The 26,011-nt window shown below is 44.7% G+C and overlaps 1 protein-coding gene across 5 annotated transcripts in view; it reads right to left on the reverse strand.

The window, feature by feature from the left end:
• Positions 1–26,011, reverse strand: part of LOC147625541 (Peptidase S41 family protein) — a 68,889-nt gene that overhangs the window by 1,285 nt on the left and 41,593 nt on the right. For all 5 annotated transcript variants that reach the window (XR_015268703.1, XR_015268704.1, XM_086817043.1 and 2 more), the window contains 4 exons: positions 6,938–7,014; positions 6,762–6,806; positions 445–528; positions 269–307 (listed from right to left, as the gene is read on the reverse strand). Coding sequence is in view for 3 of the 5 variants with exons in the window: in XM_086817043.1 (XP_086673169.1) it covers positions 269–307; positions 445–528; positions 6,762–6,806; positions 6,938–7,014 (245 nt within the window). In the remaining 2 variants the exon portion in view is untranslated. The remainder of the gene's footprint in view (positions 1–268; positions 308–444; positions 529–6,761; positions 6,807–6,937; positions 7,015–26,011) is intronic.

Genomic DNA, 26,011 nt, shown 5'->3' on the forward strand with positions numbered 1-26,011 from the left:
GTCTCCTTTTAACCATTATGCACAAACTAAAGATTCACTCCCTCTATCAACAGCCACTCATGCTGCATTACTTCCTGTTTCATCTGTAACTGCATACATCAATCTTTGTTGCCTTGCAAGATCATAATCTCACAACATCAGCCCTTTTGAAATCACTTTAATAAAAGCAACTAAACAACATCAGCCCTTTTGAAAGCACAACAATCATGAAAGGCTCACACTAAATAACTTGACCTTAAAAGCAACTTGTTCAATGTTTTACACTTACAATTTCGCTAGCACTAGCTGTGTGTTCATTTACGAGAACCTGCAATACCAAATCCAATGGGTTAGATACTCTTCAACTTTCTTTGATTCAATGTAGAAGCCTAAAATAAAAATAAAATGGGTCCCACGTGAAATAGTTCGTAGGAAAAAATGAGATTTTAACCTTTTTAGGCTTACCATGAGAGGTGCTCTTGTTAATGGTGGACTGCTCGCAGAGATGCGTTTCTGTATTTCTGGATCTTTTGCAACAGTATAAACCACCTGATAAAGAAAGTTGAATACATATTAACAGAACGTTCAGAATATTTTCAGATATTTGCAATCTAACTTCATAAAGGCCAGCACATACAGCTTCAGAGCATCCAACTCCATCATGCATAGCGAACGTGACATTCCCACTCACATGGTTGTAAATATATGGACGTATCTTTATGGGAGACAACCACAAAGTTTCTCCTTCCCTCCAACTTTCCTCTTCTCCCCACCCCTCTTTAATCCTCTCCCAGTCCCTCCCTTGTTGGCTCTTTTCTGCTTTTTGGACTTTTCACTACCTCTGGTTCTCCACACAAAGGAGGACTTAATGGCAACGACTCTTCCTTCCCTAAGACAACCCCAGCTCTTTAGCCTGCAAACCACACGTGCCATTCATAGTTAGAACCAAATGGACAACTCCCTTGACCAACTGAGACTAGGAGTCGTGACTTCTCCATCCCAACCACAGGTTTGCATTCCCAAACCAGCCCTGAGCATATGGAGAGGAGCAAACACATGAACCGAATATGAGGCCTTCAGATCTCCACACTAATTCACAGCTAGGCCACCACCACACCCATCGTGATACCCGCCTACAAAAGCTCAGCAGTCTATTGACCCACCTCAGGGCTAGATCGGAAAGTTATAGGCCTCAAGATATCCATCTTGGGTTATGAGACTCTTCGTTCACTCATATAGAGCTTTGCCCTACTATTAGCCCCACATCTTCATGGGATAATAAGCCCTCCACACATTTGACTCCTAATCCCCCAATTACACCTTTAGGGGATCTCTAGACCGCTTCACAGCTAGGTCACCACCACACCCATTGTTATACCGGCCTACAAGCTCAGCAGTCTATTGACCCACCTCAGAGGATCCATAAGTTGCAGGCCGCACACAAGACATCCATCTTGGGGATATGAGCCTCCTGGTTCACTTATATAGAGTGTTGCTCTACTATTAGCCCCGCATCTTCATGGGATAATAAGCCCTCCACACATTTGACTCCCAATCCCCCAATTTCACCTTTAGGGTTCTACCATACTTCCCCCCCTTAAGAGTTCCCAGTGCGATTGAGAAAACGCCCCTTTCGGGCCTGTAGTTTCCCATGAATCATCATCCTTGGTTTCCCCCCCTTAAGAGTTCCCTTCATCAAGAGTGTGATTGAGAAAACGCCCCTTTCGGGCCTTTAGTTCCCATCAGTCATCATCCTTGGTTTCCCCCCCTTAAGAGTTCCCTTCATCAAGAGTGCGATTGAGAAAACGCCCCTTTCGGGCCTATAGTTCCCATGAGTCATCATCCTTGGTTTTGCTCTACTATTAGCCCCGCATCTTTATGGGATAATAAGCCCTCCACACATTTGACTCCCAATCCCCCAATTTCACCTTTAGGGTTCTACCATACTTCCCCCCCTTAAGAGTTCCCTCAAGAGTGCAATTGAGAAAACGCCCCTTTTGGGCCTATAGTTCCCATGAGTCATCATCCTTGGTTTTGCCTATCCATTGGATCAGCTTCACAACTGGTCAAATCGTCCATTTGAACCACAACTCATCCATGGATACACAAGTGTCTCCTTAATGTAAGCTGGACTTAAACCGACTTAGTAGGATGAATTCAAACTTCATCAAGAAGTTGAAGCTTATAAGCTACCTCATTGATCTCAGTGACACGGAAAGGTCCACAACACCTTTTCAATAGCTTCTGATGTTTTCCAGCCTTGAAAAATCATGATTCTTTGAAGATCTTTGGGTACACCCAGTCACCCAGTTTGTAGACTTTTTGCATACATTTTGGATCTTTCTAATGTCTTGCTCTATCGTGAGCGCTCTTGACATTTTCTCTTGCCAACTTGAGCATATCCTATTGAATGCTTATAAAATCAGCTACCTTGGTGACTCGATATCACTTGCCTTAATTTTGATAGATGAGCATAAACAGACTAAATCATTTTGCACTTACAACTATTTCAAGCGAATTCAATTAAGGGTAAACATCTTTCCCAATCAGTTTGCTTATGTAAGACATGCTCGAAGCAAAGACTCCATGGTTTGGTTAGTTCTCTCCATTTGTCCATCCATTTGTGGATGATCTCTGCAACTAAACTTTAAGCTTGTGCTCACCTTTAGTGAACCTCCTGTCGCGATCACTAATGATATTTTTAGGCAAACCATATAACCTAATAAATCATTCCACAAACCGTCTAGGTTCTTGCATTGGGGTTCACAGGAAGTGCATGCAACATATAAGGATTAGCGTTTTTCCATTTGCACCCAAATCAAGGTTTGCATTATTGCTTCTCCAGCCACTTTTGTGCAGGTGCATTAGGGTTCTCTTTATAGATCATGCATGTAACAATAATTTGCATGCAAATCAGGTCAAGTTTAGGTAGGCAAGGCAGCCTCTTCTCATCATGGACTCAACATACGAAAAGAACCAAGAACAAAGAGATGAGGATGGCAAAAATCGAAGCCTCCTACCGATAGAGGATGGCAAAGATAACGAAGCCTCATACCCACAGAGCATCGTAGAGATCGAAGCCTCATCCTGACAAAGGATAGCAAAAATCAAAGCCTGATTCCAACAAAAGATAGAAGGGCAATCTGCCAAGTCCCAACTGAAGGAGAAAACCACCAACTTCCATGGAACTAGAAGTATTGGATACTATGGTTTACGTGGCAGCATCGGCCAAGTTTACTGCGGGGAGTTCACTCGAGGTGGAAGCTGAGCAGGATACAGTTTCCAAAAGTGCCAATGAGCTTCCAAGACTAGAAATGGCTCAAGAGACAGTTTATCCAAGTAAGGAGTCTAGACTGGCAAAGAATCTTGAGGAGCCCATATCGATGGCAAGTAGCACAGTGGAATCACCATGGGTTGACGAACAACCCAAGACCCAGAACGCGAAAGAGCTAAGACTAGAGAGCTTCTAAAGGATGCTTACAAGTTCGTAGACTGAATGACCCACCAGAGGTACCAGAGCCAAAACGAAATTTTGAGATGCAATCAGAGCGCGAGCCAACTCCAAGAAATTGAGTCTCTCCAAGTCCAGTATGAAGGAAGACGAAACTACCAGTGGTACAACTATTCCTGTAGCAGAGTCACTGAGTGTGGTGCAAAGCCTACAGATAAACTAGTACGGAAGTGGAGCAAAAGCGCCTTCTGTGCCCCAGTACTCCAAGATCAGTAGCAGGGGATGTCAATGGAATGTGATAATGGCCTAGCACATGGACATGGACCTCACTTGCAGCCTCTTGAGAGAGAAGATTAGGGGCGGCACATGGTCTGATTTGGGCTGTTTGGACAGCCAAAAGGCGCCCAAAGGTACCCAAGACGTGGCAGCATCGGCCAAGATTACTGCGGAGAGTTCACTCGAGATGGAAGCTGAGCAGGAGGGAGTTTCTGAAGGTGCCAATGAGCTTCCAAAACTAGAAGTGGCTCAAGAGACAGTTTATTCAAGTAAGGATTCTAGACTCGTGGAGAATCTTGAGGAGCCCATATCGATGGCAAGTAGAACAATGGAATCACCATGGGTTGAATATATATACCTAGATGAATCCAGGAACATGCCCAAATTCACATTTTAGGAACGTGCATGTTATATACTCATGGTAGTCAACCCACAAGACTATATAACTATCAACTCCATTATGCATAGTATGGACTAGATACTACAACATCCCCACTAACGTCATCAGTGCCCAATAGTGGGTGCAAAACTCTGTATCAAGATATGCTCTCACACACGCGCTCCACCCACACACACACACACATAAGAGCATATATTCACACAAAGCCCTTCGTACTAAGTTTCTGTCAAACCTCCGGAGATGCAAGGCAAACTCAGCCATAATGAAGCCTAGCACTAAGGGAAGTAGCAAATAGAAAGAAATAAGTAGTTGATAGGGCAAATGCACCGCTAAAGATAAAAAGAATTAGCACAATATCAACTGGCCACAACTCGGACGAAAACTTCACAATGTGAAATCTACATGTCCGCTAATACGGCTGAATTATATACCTAGATGAATCCAAGAACATGCCCAAATTCACCTTTTAGGAACGTGCATGTTATATACTCATAGTAGTCAACCCACAAGACTATATAACTATCAACTCCATTATGCATAGTATGGACTAGATACTGAATTATATACCTAGATGAATCCAAGAACATGCCCAAATTCACCTTTTAGGAACGTGCATGTTATATACTCATGGTAGTCAACCCACAAGACTATATAACTATCAACTCCATTATGCATAGTATGGACTAGATACTACGACATCCCCACTAACATCATCAGTGCCCAATAGTGGGTGTAGAACTCTGTAACAAGATATGCTCTTGCACACGCACTCCACACATAAGAGCATATATTCACACAAAGCCCTTCGTACTGAGTTTCTGTCAAACCTCCGGAGATGCAAGGCAGACTCATCCCCATAATGAAGCCTAGCACTAAGGGAAGTAGCAAATAGAAAGAAATAAGTAGTTGATAGGGCAAATTCACCGCTAAAGATAGAAAAAATTAGCACAATATCAACTGGCCGCAACTCGGACGAAAACTTCACAATGTGAAATCTGCATGTCCGCTATTACGGCTGAATTATATACCTAGATGAATCCAAGAACACCACGGGTTGAAGAACAACCTAAGACCCAGAACACGAAAGAGTTTCCAAGACTAGAGAGCTTATGGAGGATGCTTACAAGTTCACAGACTGTAACCACCCAAAATAAGTACCCGAGCCAAGACCCATTTTTGAGATGCAATCAGAGCGCAAGCCCAATGATCAGCCAACTCCAAGAAATTGAGTCTCTCCAAGTCCTGTATGAAGGAAGACGAAACTACCAATGGTACAACTATTCCTGTGGCAGAGTCACTGAGTGTGGTCCAAAGCCTCCAGATAAACTAGTACAGAAGTGGAGCAAAAGTGTTTTCTGTGCCCCAGTACTCCAATATCAGCAGCAGGGGATGTCAATGGAATGCAATAATGGCCTAGCATGTGGACATGGACATCACTTGCAGCCGCTTGAGAGGGAAGATTAGGGGAAGCATATGGTCTGATTTGGGCTGTTTGGACAGTCCAAAAGGTTCCCAAAGGTACCCAAGATGTGCACCAACGGATGGGACACAAGTTGGGACCAATATGAACATATTGGATGAACTTCTAAATATTTTTGAGTCCAAAAAGGGCTGGCCAGCCAGCACAAGCATACACCCTACTATCAGATCCATCTAAAAAGGGAGGTCAAGGGTCATTTGCAAGCATCCATTAACCACGGTCTGCAGGACCGGAAGCAAGGGCACATGGTGGATCATCAAGAAGGCAAGCTGTAGAGTGGCAAGACATGCCACCCTCGTGTGTTAGAGCATGCACAAGTGCAGGCACCCATGAACATTTTTTCCGGTCCCAAGGAGAATCGTTTTGGACAGGGGGTGCTTTAGCGAGCATTGGGAGGTAAAAGAGAGCTCCACCGGAAGTTTATAGTAATAACTAGATAGTAATCCAAAAAGGGCTCTCAGAGAGTAAACAAAATTTCGAATCACTCCCATAGGGGATGAGCCACACAACCAATGACATTGCACAATTTCACTGTCTTTCCACCTCTGGTAACAATGAGGAACCATTTCTACTTTTTGTGCTATCTGCACAGTGGAAGACATGGACATCCCTAACAAAAGTTGGACCCAGGATGTGATTCTTTTACACTCCTAGAAATGAGCCCCACAGCAACATTCATGGCTAGACAAGACCCATTCACCACAATGGCATTGCTGCGACAACCAGTCTTTCACACTCCCTCTACTAGCAATGAGGAACCATTTCCCCGTACTTTTGAATCCACTTCCATTTCAACTTGCACACTGGAAAAGGTGAGGGTGAACCTACATCCCATGCTCCTTACTATGTGGCCAGTCACCAAAGGCATAGTATCTACTTTATAATGTTGACAAGTAGGGTGCCTTATCAAAGCAGAATTTTGTCCCCCTGCTTCTTATTTAGATTCTTGAGAGGTCAAACTTCTTTGGTCCCTTGTATTACAGCCTAAATCACAGCCTCGTCAAGATAAAACTAGGACAACACATTATTCACGCTTTACAAATGATTAGGGTAAAATGAATGTACTTGATCACCATATAGATATTTTCTCAACTTCAAGCTTCAATAGAAACAGTAAGTGCAAAATAATCTTCTGATATCCAGGCTTGCATAAAGAACAGAGTTCCAAAACATACCGTATTTCCTTCCTCCAAGAATGCCTTGGCAACCTCAATACCAGCCTGTTGGATGCAACAAACAGCATACAAATCGTCTAAAAAGGCCCAAAAAGACAGAAGACCTTAAATTTGAACAGCAATAATATTGTCCACAGTGAGAGGTTTTGACTTTACAAAAGAAAAACAAAAACAACCTGAACCAGGCCACCAGGATTGTCCCGTAAGTCTAATAAAAAGGAAGCAGCACCTGCTCCCTTTAGTTTATTCATAGCTGCACACAAATTTCTATACAACTTGAAACTTTTCAGTCTAAAAAACAACATAAAAGGCAATATTTGCAAATACTACCTACCTTTCTACATATATGCATGTTATAAAAAGGGACACGGGGAAGCTCCACACAACTCGATGTTTATATGAGAGGGTTCAACCCTTCATATACAAGTTACGAAAAGCGAGAACTCTAAAAACAACGCAAAGCATTTTGCTAATAACAGCTTAGTGGGAAAAAGCTTTCAGCCTAAAAAACCCACTTTCACACACACACACAAAATTAGGATCGTTCATACACATGCCCGTGGAGCATGGCAACATGCTAGAGTGCTTCAATTTCAGTGCCATTTGATCCGTTGGACTCGGCCTTGAACTCCTTGTTTATCTTGAGCTTGTTATTTCTTCAACATTCCCCCTCTAGCTCAAGATCTTCAAAACAGATAGCTTATACTACTACTTCTCAATGTAGCTCCATCCATTGTTCCCTTCAAGTCTTTCAAGTCTTCAATGTCAATGGCAAACTCCATTGTTGACAATTCTATGTCATCAACCACCTTTATGGTGTCGAAGATTGAGTCACTCTGACTCTAGGCTTTTCCATTGCTTCTGTCTTTAAATTTTCTTGCTTTTACACTCGGTGAGTAAACCCTGAGGATTCTTGAACTAAGTTCTTCATCGGAACTTTGTGATCCATCGTTTGATGATTGAGAAATATCCAATTTCTCCTTGTTCTTGTGCACAGTAGCCTCCTTTGGTGATCTAGCCTCTCTTTGCGATCTTTGAACCCTTGTTTCATTCTAAATGTGTTCAACGTAGACCAACCTCTAGGTCTTCCTTTCCAAGTCAAGGTAGACATTGAATTCCTCAAGTGTTTTTCATGTTCACTAGATTTACCAATGTATGAACTTTTTGATTCATCAAATGTCACTTCCCTTAATCTTGTCCTAAACCTCGAAGGCATATTTCTACCATCTCACTATCACCAACTGGATGACCAATAGCTACCAACTAATCACACAAATTCTCGATCTTACCCACATATTCCAAGACTGGCAAATCCTTCTTTTTGATGTTATATAACTCGCCCTTGAGTTGAGTTTTTTTTGGCTTTAGACGTGTTCTCAAACATGCTCGATAGCTATCGCCACATCTCTTGAGCAGTCTCACAATGCTCGATGTACCATAGTCTGACTCATTGTCTGTGCAATGATGCTCATAACTTTCTTGTCTCTATATATCCATGCCTTCAAATCTGCCTTGTATTGGCCTTCATCTCCATGATGTTTTGGTTCTGCCTCTGAACCACTAACAACTCCCCATGAGTCGTTTGATTCCAAGAATAGCTTCATCTTGAACTTCCATGTATAAAAGTTGCTTGTGCGAGCTTTTCGTATGTATGCACTTGCACTTCGGCCATTGTTTTCGATTGAAGAGGTTAAATTGTCAATGTCGAAAGTTTAGAAGTGAAAGGTTTAAGAAGAAATTTGGGTAGATGAGAGGGGTTCAACAAGGATGGAATATTAAAGTGTAACCCGTACAGAAACTTGTATAAACTTTTTCTTGTAGAAAAACTCACAACTTACCTTGGGTTGATTTAAAATTTGTCAAAAGAATTGGGTCGAATCTAGCTTCAAAAATACCTTTGCCGAACTCCTAATGCAAGCTTTTTGCTTTTGTTTTTAAAAAGCAATCTCGATTTTTTGTTGTTTTCTTCTCCTCCTCATTCTTCTTTTTCTTCTTTCTTTCTTTTGCTATGCTTGGCGTGGGAACAGTCCCTTAGCAAACCTTTAATTAGGTTTTGATTAACCTTAATACAAGTTTTTTTTTTGGTTTTCCCTGCAGTAACCACACACCAGCTCTTTTCTTCTCTTGCCTGCGCTACACTTGCGCAGCTTCTTCCCTTGCTCGATGCACTGATCACACAACATGTTGCCATCTTTGTAAGGTTTTTAAACCTTTGGTTGAAAGCTTAAAGCTTTTTCCAAAAAGTTAGTGCCTATTTTTTTGTATCAAATATACATCAATGATAAGTGAAGACCATAAGAATAGATGGAGGATCTCCAAAAGTAACCATGCTGATAAAGTGTAAACCATAAAAAACTGCATGAGTCCATAGCATAGTCGTGCCCCTTGATCTTCCATATGGTCCCATGAATGAATCATATCACCATAGGATATGGTTCAAGCCTCCAAATATGAACAGGTGGGCCATGAACAAGCTTGGAAAGCTTTAGTCCATAAGCTTTAACCACCAAATGAAGAATAACAATCAATTCACATGTAGATGACTATTATGACAGCCCATGTCATAGTTGAAAACCCTTGCAATTCATTCATGAAAAACACCTTGAAATGAGTTGCAAATGAATCATACACAATGTCAAAACATCCCCATATCATAAGTCTTCATCATGATATCCATTGGGATCCATTGTGATAGGGAAAAGACCCCCAAAAATGCCTCTGCAGATTCTGTCCAAAAAATTACAGAATGTACATCTCCCCATATAAGAGTCAAAAATCCATAAAAATCATGCCACATGGTCATAGTTGTCAGGTACGAAAAGTTCAATTCGGTACGGTACGTTCAAATATGATCTCGGAACGCATCGCTAAATTTTGAAAATAAAAATACGGTGGAGGTACGGTCCATTAAAAAATAAAATATGGTGGAGGCTTGAGGACGAGGGGGAGAGAGAAAGAGAGAGGGAGGGAGAGGCTTGAGGAAGACTCAAGAGGGAGAGCCTTGAAAGTTGAGGAAGAGCGAGAGGCTTGAGCCTTGAGGGGGAGCCTTGAGCCTTGAGGAAGAGGGAGAGAGCTTGATAAGGAACTACTCTATACTTCTATTTCTCAACTCTCTTGTCCATCCTTCTTCCCACGATCCTCTTTGGCTCATAAATGATGTCTCCCTCTTCGTCCATAGGTGGAAGCTCTTTCACTTAGCAACCTGTTTAGGGGCTCTTTACAGCCGTGGACAGTGTTCAGAGCTAGCCAACAGCATTAGGAGCATGCTATGCTCTAGTCGGCCAGTGTATGTAGCAACCAGCAACAGGTCAAGTATGATTAGGCAGTCAGCCAGCAGCTATGGGGGCAAGTAAATGGAGCACAAGCATGCTTCATGTGGGGCAGCAACATTGTACGCAAGCATTCAATGCTATTTGTAGCATTTTATTGTCCATATAAATAGGCCGACAAGGATTATACGAACCGACCAGAAACTTATATTCATATATGAGCAAGCGCTTGGTCTCAACATAATTCATTCAAGCATCAATCAAGTAGTAAGCATTCAGTCTTCATCCTCTCAAGGCAAAGCCCGAAGCTCGTCGTAAGTATTCAGCTGGCATATGTGCAGTCCTACAACTATCGTGGACTTAATTGGCCCATAAGAGGCTTCTACAGTGCCATTGGATTGGTGGATTCTCAGTCGACGTACGGTCTTCCTCGTCCTTGTGTTGGGCAGTCAAATCTTGTTCTAAAGCATTGTATAGAAGTTCTCCAAACAAGTAATATAAACAAATACTCCTACTTGCGGGGGGGGCCTTCAGTGGGTATTTGGGACCCAATACTCTGTTGTCTACATTCTCTTCTCTCTCTCTCTACTCGAGGAATGGATGCTAAAGATCTTACCAAAATAAAGGTTTAAAGAAGGCTTTGTTGCATGTTACCACGGTCAACTTCAGTGCATGTAACATTGGTATTAGAGCATCAGGTCGGTGACCCAACTCAACTACCTAAAGAAGTGAGAGCATCCGGTGGATGGTAATACAGTCAGGAAAAACCACCCATGCCTCGACCATGTCAAGAGAGTCATCTCATCAAGAAGAAAGCCAACATGAGATAATGATGGAGCAAATAAATTCATAGAAAATGCAGCTTGTAGCAGAAAAAGAGTTGTCCAAAGAAGGTTTCTCAAATTTAGCAGAAATGTTCTTCGGTCTAGAGGAACAAAGAAATAAAGACGTGAAGAGGCAAGAAGAAAAATGAAGGGAAAAAAAAAGAAAGAAGAAAGGAGACATGCGGAGGAACAAAGGGATAAGGAAGGCACACACAAGTGTAAGGAAGACCAACGCCGTCGGGAAGAAGTTGATCGAGAGAACCAACAAAGACTCGATTGGGAGGCTATGCAACTCCAGCATCAGTAGACGGTGGCACAGATTTTGGCATCCCTCCCCAAGGTGGCTCCAAATCCTTCGTCGTCCACCACACCAACCACCACCGTCATCATTCGAACTTCACCAAACTTTAGTAAGTATGATGGTAAGTGTGATCATGCTGCTGTTACTTAGTTTATTCATCAATTTGAAGCACATTTTCCATCAACTAAAATCACTAATCCACAAGACAAAGTCCATGTGGCAGCACCTTAACTCATTGGGAAGGCAGTTACTTGGTGAGAGTATTGGTCTCAACTTCACACAAACCCTTAACATGCCAATATCAGTTTGATTGGGCTACTTTTGTATTTGACCTCAAGGCCCATTTTCTTCCATCACAGTATATGATCAATCTTGAGGACGAATTTTACAACCTCACTCAAAGTGGTTCCCTTGTTTTGACCTATTCCAACATGGTCATTACCATGGCCCAACAGTCGGGTATATTGGACGAAGACAAGCTGAAAGAGTTCATTAGAGGTTTAGATACAAACATTAGATATCCAGTTCGAAACTTTGAGCCTCAGACTTACGCATGGGCACTAAGCCTCACTCAAAATTAGGAACTAATGATGAACAGAGGTAAGTCCAAGCAAGTACAGTCTAGTCCTAAGCCCCAACAACAGTCATCCACCGAGTAGTCATTCACCCAGGGTAAGGGGGCTGAAAACAAAAAACTCCATAATGACCAAAAGAAAAATTCTTAGGGTCAATCAGGCGATAAACACCCAAGAAGACTCTTGAGGAAAAATCTAAGGAGGGCATCATTGGAGGTTACCTCCAGCCGGATGAATAGACACGGTACAAGGCAGAGAGCTCTTGTTTCTTGTGCCACACTGTGGGGCACAGGAAGAAGGATTGCACTAAGTGGCAGGCAGAAAAGTCTGCAAAGGCACCCAGGTCCCACTTCCACACTAGCAACCGTAGCATCCACATCCACCCCTCCACCAACAACCTCTAATGCCGTTCAGCTATTGCTCGCTTTGAATCCATGGTATTTGATGATAAGCAAGAGGGTGAGGCTGAGGGACAGAAGAAGGCTCTCATCCGTGCCCATGGCACTGTGAAGGGACAACAGTTCATTGGTCTCTTCGACATGGATAGTTCTGAAGATATCATCTCTTTGCAATTGGCAAACAAAATGAGCTATACGTTTGTTCCTTATCATTTAGATGTGGACGGGTTTACACTTGGTCTACGTACACATATCTCTCGGAAAGCTCAACAATTTGAGTTCCAAGTTCAGAAGGCAACATTCCAGAGAGATTTCATTGTCTCTCCTCTTCTAGGGTGTGACATGATTCACGGGATCGAGTTGGTTAGACAGTATGTATCCATTCTTGATTGGAGGCAGGACACTTTCAATATTGTTGAAGGTTTTCCTAAGCCCATCATGATTCGTGGGGATAGGAGCATTCTTGGAATACCACTCATTTTACACATTCATTTAACGAGCCATAAGAAAAGAAGTAGAGTGTGCGTTGATTGATATCCGCTCTCAGTCTAATGCTATTCAAATAGCACCCGCATATTGGAGCAGAGGATGGCCGGTCTTCCGTCTCAATACTGCAACATTATGTTGCGAGACGACCAGTCTCCCACCGAGTAGACCTAAGGACTATCGCATAGAGTTGGTGCTTGGTTTAGAGCCTCCCAACAAGTTTGTCCAAAAGACAAATAAGATCGCACGCTTATGTAAGGATGACAGGGTGCTAAACAAATTAACATTGAAGAATAGATTTTCCATGCCCAGAATAGAGTACATCCTAGAGCGATTCAATGGTGCTAAATTTTTCTCTAAGATAGATATTAAGAGTGGCTACCATCAAGTTCGGATCTTTGAGCCCGACATTCCAAAATCGTCTTCAAGACCGAGCGAGGCTACTATGGCTTGTGGTGATGCCTTTTGGACTCATCAATGCACCGATGACGTTCAATGAGATGATGTCTTGGATTTATACTGATCTAATTGGCAAATGTGTCTTCATCTTTTTAGATGATATCCTTATCTTCTCACGGACTTCAGAGCAGCATGAGCGAGATGTGGCGAAAGCTTTACAACTCTTGCACGACAATGAGTTGTTTAGCAATGCCACAAAAAGTGAGCTTGGAGTACTGGAAATACATTACCTAGGATACATCATTACTTGTACCTGGAAAAGGGCCATACTTAGTTGGGATATTTCCAAGACAGCCCAAGAAATCCACTCATTTGTGGGTCTTTGTTAGGCCTACTTTATTGGTGGACAAGTTTTTTGACCTTGCAGCATCTCTCATAGAGTTGCTTAAGGGCGTAAACACTCATCGCCACAAAGTGTCCTTTAGAGGCATTCCAGGCATTGAAGAAAGTTTCCTCTAAGTCACAAGTCTTGAAGTTGGCATCATAGGATGATCCTTTCAAGGTGATTACCGTTGCCTGTAACCTAGCCATTGGAGCGATTACCGATGCCTGTAACCTAGCCATTGGAGCTGTTCTACAACAAGATGGTCAGCCACTGGCTTATTATAGCCGCAAGTCCAATGCAGCCAAAAAAAATTATTTGATGCATGACAAAGAGCTATTGGGAGTGATGATAACACTTGAGCATTGAAAACATTTCTTGTACAGGAGAGATTTCACAGTTAAGACATATCATTAGATACTTAAATGGTTGCAATCCATGCCCGGTGCCCAATGGAGTGACAAGCAATCCAAATGGAGTCAATTGTTCCAACAGTTTGGGGGAATGATTGAATACGTTGTCGATGCTTCAAGTTGTAAAGGCATAATTCAACATCATGTGGATTCGGAAGAATTCGGCACTCATCAGTTGACCCTCAGTTCAGAACCAGGCCACCATAGTATACATGATGACTGGTTGTTTTACAAGAACCGCCTATGTGTACTCAAAGATAAGCATCAAGTACTTCTCCATGATGCCCATGATTCTCTTGTCGGAGGTCATAGGAGTATGGGGTATCAACAACACACTGGAGAAGTTAGAGCTGTCATTTTATTGGCCCAAAATGCGAAGAGATGTCTACCAACATGCCAAACATGCCAGATATGTCAAAAAATGAAAGTCCCACATACAGGACGGCGGGACGGCGGTTCGTGTGGGACGGAGCTGGACAGGACGGTCAGCGGACCGTTGCGCATTGTGCCGTTGGGCGCCTAGCCGTTGAGCAGCCCTCCCCACTTGGCCCATGGCTATAAGAAGAGCCCCCATTGGCAAGGCTCCTGGCTCAAGCTCAAGCCTCAACGCTCCTCAACTTTCAAGGCTCAAGTGGAAAGCTTATTGGCAATTTGGTTCAACGCTCCTCAACTTTCAAGGCTCAAGACTCAAGTGGGCATTGGGCAACCCGACAAGGCTCCATCTCTCCTCAACCCTCAACTTTCAAGGCTCAAGCGACATTGGGACCTTGGGTAAGTTGTAATTTCAAGTTCACTTGTAGTCTTGTTGCTCTCCTACACTCACCTCTTGCTCTAGCCTCTCCATTGGCAAGCCTCTCCTACATCTCTCTCCTACTCTCGAGTCTCACCTCCATTGCTCAAGGCTCAAGTGACAAGCCTCTCCTACATCTCTCTCCTACACTCACGGTCTCACCTGCTCTTGCTTTAGCCTCTCCTACATCTCTCTCCTACTCTCACCTCCATTGCTCAAGGCTCAAGCCTCTCCTACATCTCTCTCCTACACCCACCTCCATTGCTAAAACCTCCTTGGCACTTGCCTCCATGGCATCTTCATCGCGACCATCCCCCGCACCTCGTTCCGACGGCGCCAATACAAATAGAGGAAGGAGGACCGAAGGTTGGTCTTGGTGGGACGAGGTCAACTCCGATCATCCCGGAAGTGGAGGAGGCTCTCGCCCATGGTCTTGCAAGCTATGTCCATATAGGCAAACGGGTGAGGCGGATAAAGTGAGAGCTCACCTCTTGCATGAGCCCGGTCATGAGGTCCGATTTTGTGATCAGGTCACACCGGAGACAAGGAGGAGGCTTCTTGAACGTGTTGCCGCACATGAGGCCTTGCTTTCAAGGAGAAGAGTGCCGCATGTGGTTGTGGATCCCGCGACACTAGTGAGGCCATCCCAAGGTTCGGCATCCACATCGGCATCCCCATGTGCATCCACTTCATCGGCACCCGCGTGCGCATCACCCGCCCCACAAGAACGGGCCCCAACACCATCCTTCTCCATGCCGACTGCATTCACACACTCACGCCGGCAAAGTACTCTTGAGGGTAGTTGGGACCCCAAGAAGAAGAAAGAGGTGGATATGGCCATAGCCCGCTTCTTCTTTCATGACCACATTGCTTTCCATGCTGCCAGGTAATCAAGAATTAAGATGTCTAGCTTAAGATCTATCATTTTACAATGTTCCTCTTACAAGTTACTTGAACTTTGAACTTTGAAGTTGATCGGTTATTAAATTATTCATTTTTTGTGGATAGATCGGACTACTTCAAGGTCATGGTGAAGAAGATAGGGGAGTATGGTCCAAACTATATGCCCCCATCATCGGAGTCCTTGCGCACCACATTGCTAGAGAAGGAGAATAGGCTTGTGGAGCAAGCAACAGAAAACACGAAGCAACAATGGACAAGGAATGGAGTGTCCCTGATAGCCGATGGATGGAGTGATATGTGGAAGAGGTCCATCCATGGCCTTGTCACATATTCCCGCGGTGAGATGTACTTCATCGCCTCACACGATGCTTCTGGGACCGGGAAGAGGGCTTATGTGCTAGCAGCAGAGTGGGCTAGTGGCATAGAGATCATTGGCCCAGACCTAGTTGTGGGCTTTGTTGCTGATGGGGAGGCTTCAAATAGGGCAGCCGGAGCGATCATTGAGAGCATGTACCCCAACACCACCGTGTCATTTTGCATGGCACATTGCTTAAATAATATCTTGAAGGATATTGGGAACTTGCCATGGATCCGGCCTATCATCCAAGTGGGCAGCCAAATAGTGACATTTGTCACAAACCATTAGTTACTATGCCATGAATTCTCCAAAAAAAAATCTAGCCGCCGTCAGCTCCTCAAATACTCAGATACGAGGTTTGCCTACAACTTCTTGATGCTCCACCGATTGAAAGAGTGTAGTGGTGCATTGAGACAGTTGTTCATTAGTGACGAGTTCACTTCTTCACCATTGGCTTCCACTGAGACAGGATCTCTATGCAAGGAAAAAGCAGAGAGCCCTGATTTTTGGGAAAAAGTGAAGTGCATTGATGCTATGGTTCAACCTATTGTCCACTTGATGAGGCTTGTGGATGGTATGAAGCCATGCATCGGCAAGGTATATGAGGCTATGGACAGCATGATAGAGAAGCTGAGGGATTTGGAGCCAGATGAGGATAGGTACGAGGAGATCCATGCCCTATGTGGGCGTAGGTGGAACTCCTACTCCTCTCCTTTGCATGCAACAGCCTATGTGGTGGACCCTGAGTTTCAGGGTAAAGGGCAAGAAAGTGACGCAGAGGTGAGCAAGCTATGGAGACTTGTCTTGACTCGACTTGTGCCTGACCCAAATGTTAGGCAGAAGATCCGTGACCAGTTGTCCAAGCTTTCAGGGCTCTTATGGAGACATGGATGCACAGAATGATCGCTTCAAAGTTGGGGCTGCTTTGTGGTGGGAAGATTTTGGTTCGGATGGACCTGAGCTTCAGCATCTAGCCATCCGCATTCTCAGCCAAGCAGTGAGTTCCTCTTGCCTAGAGCAACTTTGGAGCTCATACAGTCACATTGCATCGAAGAAGAGGAACCGTCTTGGGGTGGAACGGGCAAATGATCTAGTCTTTGTGAGTGCAAACTTGCGAATGCTTTGCAAGAGTGCAACTGCAAAGGCTGATGCATTTACCGAATGGGAGATGTCTCAAGATGATGAGGAGTTGGAGGAGCAAGTGGAGGACATCTCTATGGAGCCTGCAAGCATTGCAGGGACCCATGATCGTGAGGCCAGCACTTCACATGCCCCTTGAGGCTTTTTGACATATGTACTACTCTAGTGATAGTCTCTTTTTTGTATGCCACTTACGTGGTTACGGCCTAGGCCTTTGCCCTTGTCTTTTGCTTTAGCCTTTGGCGACTAGGTCCTGGGTGCCCGATCTCCTTTTTTGTAACACCCATTTTTTTGCTAGTATGACTTAATATTAATGCTTTGGAAGTGTAAACTGACTTTGTTTTAGTATTGTTAAGTTTCTTAAATGAGTGCTTACTTAAAATTGCATATTTTGTATGCCGTCCCCCGTTCCCCGTCCCGGTTCCCAGGAATCCCCGTCCCAACCCCCGTTCCCCATTACGTTCCCCGACCCATGTTACTATGGCTTATTCTTTCTATCTTTACCGGTGCATTTGCCCTTTCAACTACTTATTTCTTTCTATTTGCTACTTCCCTTAGTGCTAGGCTTCATTATGGCTGAGTCTGCCCTGCATCTCCGGAGGTTTGTGTCATGGCCCTGTGAAAATGGAGCAGGACAAGTGTGTGCATGGTGGTTGCAAAGTCAGAATATTTTATGATTCACATGGGGGGTGCCCGGACAGAGTTTATGATGTGTGGACATCCCTAGGTGTGAAGGGGGGAACTAGAAACATTAAGTTTTAATGTTTATTGGAGTTTGCCCCTAGGCCTTAGTGGCCCTAGGAACTTATTAAAGTTTGGGGCCCTAGGGATTAAATTGGGGAGGAGTTTTCTCTCTCTTCTCTCTCTCTCTTCCCTTTTTGGGGAATCGTGTAGCAAAAGAGGAGTTTCCTTCATGCGCTTGAATACTAGCGTGGAAAAGCATAGAAGCTGAAGGCGGCTGCTGAAGACCAGTCTGGTTGCTGTTTTTCTGAGTGGAATCAGCCGTACAGCACTGTACGGCCAGAACTGGGCAAACATTTTCTCTCTTTCTCCTCTGTTGCTGGCTGCGCACAGGAACTGCTGCTGGAAACTCTGCGCACAGGCCAGTACAGGCTGTACCAGCAAGTACACAGGCCGTACAGCCCTGTACGACAGCCGTACAGTGTACGGACAGGGCTGACGCACGCTTTTCTGGGTTCTGAAGCTGCAGGCGGCGCTTGTCAGGTGGCTGGACAGACCTGAATACTCTGATTCAGGTTGGTACAGAAGTGGACAGCAGGCTGTTTATGCAAATACAACTCCTGGCATGTATCCCGAGGCGGTACAGACGGGTACAGTGCTGATTTTCAGATCTGTACTTTCAAGGACAGCATAGGAGTGAGCATCAGGAGGAGGACTCAGGCAAGTGCAAGCACACGTGTGAAGCAGGGTTGTGGATTCAAGTGCCTGCAAGCACAGATTGGTGCTGTTGCTTCCTCCAATGTTGTTTCACGAGCTGAACTTGGTAAGCTCTCTTTCTGTTCATCTATCTCTCTTTCTACTGCTTGATGTCTGTTGCAGATATGTGCTATCTGGCTCCTTGTGAGAGGAGGGGTATGGCAGATTGACAAGAGATTAAGACAGAGATTGGACAGCACATGTATGTTTGAGCTGAGAAGATGTATCATGCTCTTGAGTTATGCCAGATGTATGCCCATGGCTGGCCTGCTTTGTGATCTTGGCTGATCAGAGGGAGGCACAGTGTGTTGCTTGAGGACACAGATCTGTGTGCATAGATCCTCTGTGCTGAGAAGGATTTGTGGGCCGTCAGATTGGACTTACAGGTGTAAACTCTTGGCTGGTCTTTATGTTGTACTCAGCCATACATATTATTTTAATTGAATAAAGAAATACCGCAAGGGGCGCCAAGCTTTGGGGCCAACAGGTGTCGCTGTGTTTTCAGATTTGGGCACTCTAGCTCCAATCTGTGTTTTGTTTCTCATCTAGACTACAAGTGGACGGGTGATTGCTCCTACCGCACTCTGGTTTTCTATCAGAGGCCGGTTTCAAGGTTCCGTTGCCGGGACCAATCATCAACTTTCTGAAGGGGGTGAGCTCGTGGTTGCTTTGGAGAAAGCCATCGCTGAAAATTCAGCAATCATGTCTGATACAAAGGAAGAGTACTTCTATCATGAAGAAGAAGAGCAAGAGACTTCTCCTGAAAGAGATGTATCTGAGGATATTTTTGCAGGAGAACAGGCTGCAGATGTTGAGCCTTATGAGGATGTAACACAGCCAGAAGATGTGCATGGTAAAGAGGATGATGATGCTCGGTTTAAAGATCGCTTGGCTAGTGTTATGGATACTTTTATGCAGCTCACACAGAGTGAGAGATTTGCTGAATTTTTGAGATCTCGCTCAGAGCCCCGCACAGAGCCCCAGAAAAAGAAGAAGAAGGTTCGTTCAAAGAATCTTTCTCAGGGTCATAGTGGTACCACTCCACAGGATCCATCTCCTGCACAGTTTCCGAACATGCAGCATGCTTTTGGTGCTAACCCACAGAGTTCCTTCTATGGACAGCCACCTATTCCTCAGCAGAACATGCATCCAGGGTACTTTGGTGGTGGCTCGGTGTTTCAATCCATGACTGGGGGTTATCCTCAGGGAGGCATGGGTATGTATGGGCCTTTTGGAGCCAATTTTCAGCCTAGCATGCAAGGGAATATGTATGGTGGTATGCAGTCCGGTATGCAAGGAAATATGTTTGCAGGCATGCAACCTGGGATGCAAGGCAATATGTTTGGTGGCATGCAGCCAGGTATGCAGCATGGAATGTTTGGAAACATGGCTGGGATGTATGGTATGCCTGGTGTTGGAATGGGAAATGTTGACCCAATGATGGGTATGAATGTTGGGGGCAGCAATCTTACGAAACCACTTCCATATGATAATCTAACGCCTATGGGCAAGGCGAAGGATTACAAGGAAGGGGGAGCTGCAGTGAAGTTTGACACTTTCAGTGGGACCAAGGATAAATTGAAGGCACTTACCTTTTTACAGCAGTTTGATGCTGCTTTTTCTGGTGGGAATTATACAGAGTCCTCAAAGGTGAGGAAAGCTGCCACTTTTCTCAAGGGCAATGCTTTGCAGTGGTGGTCTACTCTTCTTTTGCAGGGCATAGCACCCACTACATGGGTCCAATTCAAACAGGTTTTCTCTTCCGTATGGCTCACATCTACATTTGAGGTGGATGTTATGACCGCATGGCACAAGCTGGATGCTTCAAAGTGTGATAGTTTGGAGGATTATAACAAGAAGTTTTGGGAAGCTCTACTCCCAGTGACTTCTTATCGTGCCATGCCATTATCTGAGCAGGTAGAGAAGTATTGTTGTGGGCTGTCCAAGGAGGTACGAGATTATTGTATAAAGACAAGAGTAACGAACATGTCACAGATGATTGAAAATGCTATGACAGCTAATGCGTTACTCACAGGTGGTTCATCTGGATTTAAGGGCAGTAAGAAATTGAGCAAGAAAGCTGAAAAATTTGGGCATGCTTCTCGTGATGCTAAAGGGTCTTCTGAGACAAAGTATAAGAAGTTGCCAATGCCCAAGAGGACTTCTGAGGAAAGACAGGCTTTGAGAGATGCTCAAAAGTGTTTTTACTGTACTGAAGAGGGGCATATGTCATTCAATTGTCCCAAAAGAACGTCCAAGAAGGACCCTGACAATAAAGGAGAGCCCAAGCCAAAGAAACCAAAGCCTTCTGCAGGCTTAGTTCCTGATCTTGTGGGGGAGCAGCTAAGTGGTGAAGCTACAGAGTTGTGCAGGGCATGGGGCAAAGTGAGAGATCAGAATGCTTTGATCTTCTTTGACACAGGTGCTAGAGCCAACTTCATTTCACCAGATTTGGCTGGCCGATTGGGGATTCGCGCAGAGGAGATGGGGCCGTTACATGAGGCAAATATGGCTTGTCCAGGGTATGCAGAACCCGTTACTCCTATCATTGGGAAGCTTCGGCTTCATTTGCAGGGTTATGTGGACAGCGAAGAGTTCTTCATCATGCCTTTGGATGGCTGTGATGTTTTGTTGGGGATGCCATGGTGCCACAGGGTACATGCGGTGGTGGATACTTACAATAGGAAAATTACTCTGACTCATAGAGGAAAGAGCATGTATTGGATGTAAAACTCAAAGGGAAATCTGTTCCTATTGTATCCGCTTCGGCGATTTCATCAGTAATGAAAAAGCATCTTTCCGCGTACTTGATTTATGTAAAGGATGCACAGGATGATGAGTCTAAGTCTAATTTGTCAATGTTAGATAAGGACAGGGCTGATTTCTTAGGTGGGTTTCAAGACTGTTTTTCCGAGTCATTGCCAGGAGAATTACCTCCCGAGAGGCCAGAAGATCATGCCATAGATCTGATTCCTGGTAGTACTCCACCGAATAGACCGCCGTATCGTGTTAGTGCAGCCCAACAGGAAGAGATTATGAGTCAGGTGCAGGAGCTATTGAATAAGGGGTTGATACAGCCTAGCTCATCACCCTTTTGCTCACCTGTGCTCTTAGTGCAGAAGAAGGATGGTTCTTGGCGCATGTGTATTGATTACAGGGCGCTGAATAAGAATACCATCAAGAATCGATTCCCCATACCGAGGATCGATGACATCTTGGACCGCTTACACGGCTCCACAGTTTTCAGTCGTATTGACTTGAAAAGTGGGTATCATCAGATACGCATTAGACCCGAGGATGTGCATAAGACAGCATTCCGAACCACATTTGGGTTGTATGAGTTCTTGGTTATGCCCTTTGGTTTGACAAATGCGCCTGCCACATTTAACAGAATGATGGACAGGATTTTCAGGCCTCATAGAGAGAGTTTGTGGGCACATTCTTTGATGATATGATTGTGCATTCACGAACTGAGGAAGAGCATAGAAGGCATTTGGCCATTGTGTTTGCAGAACTCAGAAACCATAGATTGGTGGTTAATGGCAAGAAGAGTGAGTTTTTCTTGCAGGAGATACATTTCTTGGGGCATATTGTGTCTGGTCATGGAGTCCGTATGGATCCAGCAAAGGTGGAAGCAATACTTAATTGGCCAGCTTTGAGGACTGTGCATGATGTACGCAGCTTTTTAGGATTGTGTTCCTATTACAGGCGTTACATACGGCACTTTGCTGAAATTGCTTCACCTCTTCATGCTTTGACGAAGAAAGCAACTCCGTTTAGATGGGCTGATCGGGAAATTACAGCATTCAAAAAGCTCAAGGAAAAGCTTACTTCGGACCCAGTATTGGTGTTACCGGACCTCCGAAAGGCTTTTGTTGTCCAGTGTGATGCATGTGGAAGTAGCATTGGTGCAATTCTCATGCAAGAGGGACATGTGATAGCCTATGAGAGTAGAGTTTTGCAAGATGCCGAGAAGCATTTGCAGGTGTATGAGAAAGAGATGTTGGCTGTAATTCACGCTCTTTCTACATGGAAACACTACTTGCTTGGGGCTGATTTCACTGTGCAGACAGATCATCAGACCTTGCGATATTTCCTCACGCAGACTAAGCTTTCAGAGAAGCATATGCGTTGGGCAAACTTTTTGTCAATGTTTCACTTCCAGATTGTGCATGTGGAAGGCAAAAAGAATGTAGTGGCAGATGCTTTGTCACGCAAGCCACAGGTCTCTGCAGTTTCACTTGCTTATCATCATGAGCTTGATAAAATGAAAGACCAGTATGCCCATGATGAGGATTTTGAAAGGTTGTATGATCAGATGTCTGAGGGTCAGCGGCATGAGCATTATACTCTCAGAGATGGGTTTTTATTAATGCATGGCAGACTGTGTGTTACCAGGCCATTGCGACTCAAGGTTATGATTGAAAGTCATGCTCCACCATATGCAGGTCATAGAGGTATTGACGCCACGGTCAAAGCAGTGGAGACTTTCTTTTATTGGCCAACCTTGAGAAGAGATGTTGATGCCTTTGTGAGGCAATGCATCGTATGTCAGAAGGTAAAGTTTGACCGTCAGAAGACACCAGGGTTATTACAACCTTTACCTATTCCGGATAGACCTTGAGAGAGCATTGCCATGGATTTTGTATTTGATCTTCCACGGACACAAACGGGAAATGATGGCATCTGGACTATCATATGCAGGTTCAGTAAGCAGGCTCATTTCATTCCCGTGAGGAAGACAATTAAAGTGGATCATATGGTGAAGTTGTTCATGGCGAACATCTTCAAGTATCATGGCTTGCCTACGTCTATCATTAGTGACCGTGATCCACGGATGACGAGTTTGTTTTGGAGAGGGTTGTTTGACAACATGGGTACAACTCTCAAGTTTTCATCGTCATTTCATCCACAGACAGATGGTCAGTCAGAAGAGGCTAACTCTACAGTGTTGGATCTTCTCAAGTGTTATGTGTCAGAGCACAAGCAACAATGGGAAAAGTATCTTCCTTTGGTGGAGTTTGCATATAACAACACTGTACATAGCTCGACAGGCAAGGCGCCTTTTGAGATTGTAGAAGGAGGGAAGAAGGTACCACCCATTTTGCATACAAAGGATAAGATCTTTGAGGCTGATCAGTATGTGGACAGCTTGGATGAAGCTTATCGGAGAGTTAAGTTGGCCCTCCAGAAAACTCAGCAAAAGCAAAAGAAAGCCGCAGACCGTCACAGACGTGATTTACAGTTTGCATTGGGTGATTGGATTCTTTTGCGTTTTGAAAAGGCTAGACTCAAGAAGATGAAGGGTAAAGAGCGCTTATTCCCTAAGTTGAGCATGCGATATTATGGGCCTTTTCAGGTTTTGGAAAAGATTGGTGAGGTAACCTATCGTTTGAAGTTACCAGATCACTGGAGGATTCACAATGCTTTTCACGTGAGTCTTCTTAGACCTTTCCGCGGGGATGTGCCTGAGGATGTATCAGATGAGGCTCAGCCGGAAGTTGAGGAACTTGATGAGGTTCTGATTCCAGAGCAGATACTGGCACATAAAGAAAGGAAGGTACGAGGTAAAGTTTCCCGTCGCTATCTTGTGAAGTTCAAGAACTATTCACCGATGGATGCGAAGTGGATGGAGGAAGGTGACTTAACAGATTCACCTCAGGTTTTGCAGCTTTATCTCGATGCCTTTGAGTTAGAGCCGACTCTTATTGTGGCTCATTCAGGTTCAGCAGAGCATGGGTCTGGAGCATTACCTGATGCTCAAGAGGGGGGTAGCACCTCCACTCCCTTGATACAGACAGGCTCAGATGACATCTAGAGGTCGCTTGGTGCAGATTTTATCTCATCCGAAGGTACTGAGGCTGACAGTACATCTGTTTATGGGACTTCTATGATATATGTGTACTAGTCACATGAGATTTTTGTGGATATGTATGGTTCACAGTGGTATACAACTTGGACTATTACTATGCCATTGGTTTGCAGTGAATGTTGATACGTGTGTATGGCTCAGAGAGATTGGGACGCTGATCTTGCCATATTGTATATTTCACTTTGGATATTTTGATGCATCATCAGAATGCAATCGAGGACGCTTGCCATCTTTCAAGAGGGGGGTATGTCATGGCCCTCTGAAAATGGAGCAGGACAAGTGTGTGCATGGTGGTTGCAAAGTCAGAATATTTTATGATTCACATGGGGGGTGCCCGGACAGAGTTTATGATGTGTGGACATCCCTAGGTGTGAAGGGGGGAACTAGAAACATTAAGTTTTAATGTTTATTGGAGTTTGCCCCTAGGCCTTAGTGGCCCTAGGAACTTATTAAAGTTTGGGGCCCTAGGGATTAAATTGGGGAGGAGTTTTCTCTCTCTTCTCTCTCTCTCTTCCCTTTTTGGGGAATCGTGTAGCAAAAGAGGAGTTTCCTTCATGCGCTTGAATACTAGCGTGGAAAAGCATAGAAGCTGAAGGCGGCTGCTCAAGACCAATCTGGTTGCTGTTTTTCTGAGTGGAATCAGCCGTACAGCACTGTACGGCCAGAACTGGGCAAACATTTTCTCTCTTTCTCCTCTGTTGCTGGCTGCGCACAGGAACTGCTGCTGGAAACTCTGCGCACAGGCCAGTACAGGCTGTACCAGCAAGTACACAGGCCGTACAGCCCTGTACGACAGCCGTACAGTGTACGGACAGGGCTGACACACGCTTTTCTGGGTTCTGAAGCTGCAGGCGGCGCTTGTCAGGTGGCTGGACAGACCTGAATACTCTGATTCAGGTTGGTACAGAAGTGGACAGCAGGCTGTTTATGCAAATACAACTCCTGGCACGTATCCCGAGGCGGTACATACGGGTACAGTGCTGATTTTCAGATCTGTACTTTATTGTCATGGCCCTGTGAAAATGGAGCAGGACAAGTGTGTGCTTGGTGGTTGCAAAGTCAGAATATTTTATGATTCACATGGGGGGTGCCCGGACAGAGTTTATGATGTGTGGACATCCCTAGGTGTGAAGGGGGGAACTAGAAACATTAAGTTTTAATGTTTATTGGAGTTTGCCCCTAGGCCTTAGTGGCCCTAGGAACTTATTAAAGTTTGGGGCCCTAGGGATTAAATTGGGGAGGAGTTTTCTCTCTCTTCTCTCTCTCTCTTCCCTTTTTGGGGAATCGTGTAGCAAAAGAGGAGTTTCCTTCATGCGCTTGAATACTAGCGTGGAAAAGCATAGAAGCTGAAGGCGGCTGCTGAAGACCAGTCTGGTTGCTGTTTTTCTGAGTGGAATCAGCCGTACAGCACTGTACGGCCAGAACTGGGCAAACATTTTCTCTCTTTCTCCTCTGTTGCTGGCTGCGCACAGGAACTGCTGCTGGAAACTCTGCGCACAGGCCAGTACAGGCTGTACCAGCAAGTACACAGGCCGTACAGCCCTGTACGACAGCCGTACAGTGTACGGACAGGGCTGACGCACGCTTTTCTGGGTTCTGAAGCTGCAGGCGGCGCTTGTCAGGTGGCTGGACAGACCTGAATACTCTGATTCAGGTTGGTACAGAAGTGGACAGCAGGCTGTTTATGCAAATACAACTCCTGG

Source organism: Cibotium barometz, chromosome 23 (genome assembly GCF_041138505.1).
Source record: "Cibotium barometz isolate CiBa-2024 chromosome 23, ASM4113850v1, whole genome shotgun sequence".
In the NCBI taxonomy this organism is placed as follows: domain Eukaryota; kingdom Viridiplantae; phylum Streptophyta; class Polypodiopsida; order Cyatheales; family Cibotiaceae; genus Cibotium; species Cibotium barometz.